At 42.8% G+C, this 6243-nt stretch overlaps 1 protein-coding gene across 1 annotated transcript in view; it reads left to right on the top strand.

The window, feature by feature from the left end:
- Positions 1 to 2116: 2116 nt before the first annotated feature.
- Positions 2117 to 6243, top strand: part of LOC122788070 — a gene marked incomplete in the record, with an annotated part of 451975 nt that continues 447848 nt past the window's right edge. Inside the window, 1 exon segment of the mRNA XM_044054992.1 lies at positions 2117 to 2191. Within this exon segment, the coding sequence (XP_043910927.1) occupies positions 2117 to 2191 (75 nt within the window).

Below are 6243 nucleotides of genomic sequence, written 5' to 3'. Positions count from 1 at the left end.
TCTACAACCTTTTGAGCCTGCAGCATCGGCAGAGTTGAAATATTTATCATGGAAGACTGCTTTTTTGTTGGCCATTACCTCTGCGAGAAGGGTTTCTGAATTACAGGCCCTTATGGCAGTTGAGCCTTTCTTAATTTTCCACAAGGATAGGGTGTCTTTGCACTAACCCTTCTTTTATGCCTAAAGTGGTTTCTAGTGTGGCTTTAAACCAAACTATTCATTTGCCTACTTTTTATGCAAACCCCAAAATAAAGGGGAAAGGATTTTGCACACTTTGGATATACACAGACAGTTGCGATATTATTTGAGCAGAACTAAAGGGTTCAGGCAGTCTCAGCAGTTGTTTGTTTCTTTTGCTTTGGGTTCTCAGGGCAAACCTGTTTCAAAACAAACTATTTCTAAATGGATTGGTTTTTGTATTGCTTTCTGTTATTCCCATCATGGTAAGGAGATTCCAGCTGGGATTAGGCCTCATTCCACTAGGGCTACTGCCACTTCTACAGCTTTTTTAAGGGGGGTGGCTACTAAAGATATTTTGGAAGCAGCTACTTGGAGTTCAGTGCATACTTTCTCTAAGCATTACCACCTTCCACTTTACTCTAAATCTAGGGCTGGATTTGCCACTGCAATTTTACAGGGCATGTTGGCAGCTCCTAATGCTTTATAGTTTTGCCATCCTCCCTTACCTCTGCTTTGGGATTCTACCCATATGTAAGGACTGCAGCAATGTAAGATGAAGAACATAGTACAGTTTTGTACCTACCATAAATGTAGATGTTTGAAGATCCACATTGCTGCAGTCCAATTTACCCTCCCTCCTTCCCCTCTGTTGTTGAAGGTGGTGGTGTGGTTTATGTTGTACATATTGTAAATATGGTTAGTGCACGGGTGGTTGGTTAGGTTTTGCTGGTTTTGGCTTTGGCCTTTCTTGTTAGGGCCTTCTGACATCTGGGGCAAGAAAAGACTGAGGAAATGACGTCGGTCATGCGCTTTTGTACCCTGACGTCCTGATGTCAGTTTTAAGCGCCTTGACCGACGTCAGCCTAATACTTTGGTATTCGGGCCGACCGAGGACAGCGCACTACCCATATGTAAGGACTGCAGCAATGTGGATCTTCGAACATCTACATTTATGTAGGTACAAAACTGTACTTTCCACAGTGCTCAGGAGTGTTTTCCAGTGAGCCTCCCAGGATCTAGGTGCTAGGGACGCTGTCCCATCAGTTATGAATGTAGGCGAGATAGGATTGTATTACATCTTTTAGTCATGTACTTACCATAACGATAGATGTGTGATCCATCTCGCCTACATTCTTACATACCCGCCCTCCTTCCCCCTACCTGTTGGATCTGGAGGAAACACTGTTGTGCAGTCGGTTTGGCACATGTGGGTGAGTTGTGGGGCAAGCAAGATCTGGGGGTTTGGGCGTGGTGCATCCTGGGATAAGGGGTTGGCCCAGCCAATGAGAGACTTTGTGCTAGTGTATCGGCCGAGTCTGAGCCGATTCTCTGCTCCGAGCCCATCAGTTATGAATGTAGGCGAGATGGATCACCTACATCTATCTTTATGGTAAGTACATAACTAAAAGTTTTGTATCCAGTGTGAAAACTAGAAACCATTTATTATGTTGAAACCTGCTAGAGTGAGTCCTGAAATAAGTGACTGGCTGAATAAAGTGGACTTTCATATGCAAAGTATGAGGTGGCCATTTTTAAGAATATTCCCTTTTCTCTGGGGTATGACAGTTTTGGAGTTGGTATATACAAGTTCAGGATTCACTGTTCTGCATGTTCCACTTTTTTTTTTTTTTTTTTTTTGTCTGCTCTTTGCATTATAAGTGCTGAGGGAGTTGTCAAGACCTTTTAGAGCACAATCCTTTTTTTACTGTTTCTTTTTGGAAGTAAAGCTTGGGATAGGTTTTCATTCTTTTTGCTGTAAATATTTTGTGTATTTTAAGCTAACATTAATAATGATACTGATAATCGTAACTTTCCATCAGCCAAGAAGAATGTCATTTTTCCAACACTGTTTGTTGCTCAAGTCTGTTAGCTTAGCCCTGTGGCTGTAACTCTTATGTAGTTATCCAAATTAAAGAAAATTGCTGAAGCTTCTATTATGCCTTTTTTGGAACAGAAACAAGAAGTTGAAGAAAAAATAAGAAAAGAAGTAAAGAAACGTCAGGAAGAAAGAGTAAGTATTTAAACAAATATTTGTGTTTTGCTTTCCATTTGAGAGAGGCAGATGGGCAACTGTATTTATCAGTTGTGTTAAACATGCTTGCAGGTCTCTAGATTGCTGAGACTGATACAGTAATAACTAAGCTATTTTGACAAATCTCTTTAAGGCTCTAACCCTGAAATACTCCTGTGGTACCTTAACTCTAAAGCCTCATAATCACCCACTTGGTGCAGTTCATGCAGAATAGGGCTTCTTATTTTAAACTTCATGATTGTGTTGACAGGTAGGTTGAAATATCTGATAGTGTATACTGTGGCCTAAATCAGATCAGTTTTATTAAATGTAGCAGAACTTAATCTTTTCTGAGATATTTCTGCATCTTCCTGTGAGTGAAATGGTATACCCCTTCAAGTCTCAGCTTTGACTCTGAAAAAGCTTTTTAATACCCTGTTGTGGAAATACCTCTCTTTGTACTTATTGCTGGTGCAGTAGAATTGAGTACCTGTGGGAATTAGCTGTAGTTGCATGTCCACTCCACTGGGCAAACTGTGGACATTGCAGCATGGACCGGTTTCTTCCTGGAACTAGTACACATGTATATGTCCTAGATAAAGGTGCAGTCAGCTCCTGACATCCTCAGTTCTTTTTTGCCCAAGGCTTACGCTGTATATCCATAATGAAGGATGCAGATGTTTTGTCCAGTCTGGCTATAATGTTCCAAAAGAGAAATTTCCTTGAAAACCCAAAGACCCCACTGGGGATTTCTTGATTCTGACTTGTAGGTTTTGAACAGGAATATGTTTCCTATTAATCTTGTCTGTCTGATTTGACTTATGGGTCCTCAAACCACTTGCTGGATCCAAGCCCACAAAGCTGGTGTTTCAGCCTTGACCCCCTTTAAATTTTGTCTACCCTTAATTCTTGAAGCTAACTCAGATCTCATTTACTGCCATATTGTTCGGCTACAGATTGTTGTAGATTCCAAACTAAGTGCTCCTTCTCGGACTTTTTTTATTGTTATCGCTCTTTTGATTAAACTTGTAGAATTGTATAATACTAATACTTCTTACTAGTTTTTTTAATCTTTAAGGAACGGCTTTCCTTAGATCGCCTGCCATTGCCCATTCTACTTTCTGCTAAAAATAATTCTTAGAGCTTTAGATAGCATTATGTATTGTTTTTGTATATTACAGTTTTACATACTTAGTGTTGTATTTCGATAGTGTTAGGTTTTGGTTCTTGTGTCTCATGCAGTTTGAACATTAAAATTAGGGTTAATTATTGCACATTTATAATATTAATTCCTGTGTGTTTGTCTCTCTCCTCTTTTTTTGTGCTTATTGATTAAGAAAAGATTTAGGAAGTGTCAGAAGTGTGGCCACAAAATTCCCCACAAGACCCCCACAAGTTGGGTGGAGCATCTTTCTGTTGAATGTTCTGTGTGCAAAGGCTTTAGGTTTTGTGCCCTTTCAGACAGGAGGAACAAATTAATCATGAAATGGCTGTTGCCTTTTGATCCTGAGACTGACGGGCCAGGAAGACTGCAGATCAAGATAAACGTAGTGAAAAGCAAATGCCCATTAATAGATGGCGAAGGTCTGAGTATTTGGAGTGGTCTTCAGCTCCATTTATGGCTGAGCTGATTGTTATGCCTGACGAACCTTCTGAGTAGGACTTTGGAGAGTGAGCTCTCTCGCATACCTTAGCAGCCTCGATGTACTACTTTAAAGTTCTACACGAGTACTTCAGACACTGATTTAGATCACAAAGTTCTACATGAGTACTTCAGACACTGATTTAGATCGTATAATGCAACCATTTCTGAAGACTGAGATTGGCATCCTTCCATCTCCCTTCTATGTTTTTGGTGTATAGGGCTAGTCCTGCATCTCCCATCTTGTATCCTTCTCTGGTGCACGTTTGGGTTTGGAACGGACTCTACCCCTGAAGTCAGGCTTTGTTCCAGAGGGTTTAGATGTGATGCACTTGACCCAGATTCTCTCTGAGCTAAATTTGTATCTGTACGATCATCTGAAAGCCGTGTCTTCAGAGTTGTCTAGCATGACTCTTTGTCAGACATCAGCACCGATCCTCTCATTTAAGGCCTTCTACTTTCTGTGTTTTGGGGTTGTCCTCCTTGGTGCCACCCACCTCCTCCTCTTGTAAGATGGAAACTTGCCACCAAGATGGCCTCCTCAGACCCAGCTGAGGTGAATATGGCCTTTCAAGTCATGGGGAAGGATCACTGCTTCTCCACGGAGACTGGATGCACAGATGACTTCAATGTTATCTCCACCCTGGACTCACCACTGCCCCAACATGCATACATTGGTCAGAGCTGTGGGACTAACCTCAAAAACACTGTTCAGCTGCAGGATATGTTGTCTGAGGAGTCTGATTTAACCCTCCTGACTTTCCAAGAAAGAGGATGTACAGGAGGAGGTACACTGCCTCCGTATTGGAGCCTCCCACTTCAGACACCCTCTGAAACATGCCACTTCCTGTGAGATTCTCTAATATAGCAGATGGGATCTTGGTCCCACTAATCTCTCAGGACAAGAAGGCTCTTTGTGAGGCATGTGGCGTAGTTCCCTCTACATCTTGGGCTGTCTCTTCTGTGGGACTGCCTGATGTGGGACTGCCTGACTGATGTGGCCATCAGGAGGTCTTGGCAAGAGCACAATGCCTGTGAGTCAGTACTCCTAAGTCAGACAGTATTCTCAGACCCCCCCCCCCCCCCGGTACAGTCAGTTTTGGATCATGGGACCTGTGGTTGATGCCATTATTGTGGCAATGACTATTAAAAGAACTGGCAGAGGTCACAGATCTGATATTGTTAATCCTCGTTCATTCCTTACGCATGGGTATCGGTTCCAACCTCCGAACCGAGCCAGCCATTTTCCAAGCTCGCGTCAGCTTCAAACTCTCGAGCTAAACTCTTACCCACAATCCCTCTCTCCCTGTTACCTCAGATTTCGTTTGCCGCGTTGTCATTTGATCATGTCAAGCTACTTCTCTAAGCCAAGTACAGTCATTTGTTTAATAGTTATACAGATTACATTTCTGTCAGAAAATTTCATATTTTATTGTCTCTTACCCGATCGCATCTAGCGTATATAATTTCTTCAGGTTTTTCTGCTTCTTTCTTTACCACTTTTACCGCAAGGTATTCTCTCTTTACCATCATTGGTAATCCTTTTCCTTTTTCTCCCATAACTTCAGGTACTCTCTTGTACCATTGCTGGTACCTTTTTTATTAATTAGTTTGCTGTCATGGCAGATAAGAAAGGTAGTCCGGGGGTTTAAGTGGTGTTCTGATTGTGGACACAAACTGCCTACTTCTGATGCACACTCTGTGTGTTTGTTTGGGCTTCCCATTTGTCTGTTGACCCATCCTGTACTATTTGTGCGAACTTTTCTAATAGAACCTTGTTGGAAAGGAAAAACAAGCTGTTACTGAAGGGACTTCTTAAATCTCCCTTTTCAGAGGCTATTTCTGGGTCAGAGGCCTCAACCCCTCCTAGAGCCCATAAGAAAACCTTGGATGTTCCTATTAAGGCTAAATCTTTGCCTTCGTCCCCGGCTGGGGACTCCCGCCAACCAAAACCTAAAAAGACTAAAGTTTCGACTCCGGAGCTCACTCAGTCAGCCCCAGTGCTTTTGGTGCCTAGACAGTCGGCACCGAGGCCTTAGGCTCCATTAGTGATTTCGGCTCAGTCTTCTCCTGCAGCCTTTTATATATCGGCACCCAGGGGCTCCTCGGTTCAGACTATTACCACTGTATCAGCGCAGACCTTGACTACGTCGGCTCAGAGATCTTCCTTGGAATAGACGCCTTTATTATTAACTCCAATTTTGTCCACTTCGGCACCTATCCCTGTCTCGGTGCAGACCATGACCTCGGCATAGATGACTTCTTCGGTACAGACAACAGTAGTCCAGTCTCTCTCGGCACCGTTGTCCTCTGTGCGGACAGATGAGATGGGCATAGTCTGCCTCTTCTATGGAGAGGCCTGTTTCTCCATCAGTCTCAGTGAGGTCCACTAGAAGCCTTTCTTGCATCT

This window comes from Protopterus annectens, chromosome 13.part0, assembly GCF_019279795.1.
Source record: "Protopterus annectens isolate FY-2018-M chromosome 13.part0, PAN1.0, whole genome shotgun sequence".
Lineage (NCBI taxonomy): Eukaryota > Metazoa > Chordata > Ceratodontiformes > Protopteridae > Protopterus > Protopterus annectens.
This window is presented reverse-complemented; position numbering and strand designations above follow the sequence as displayed.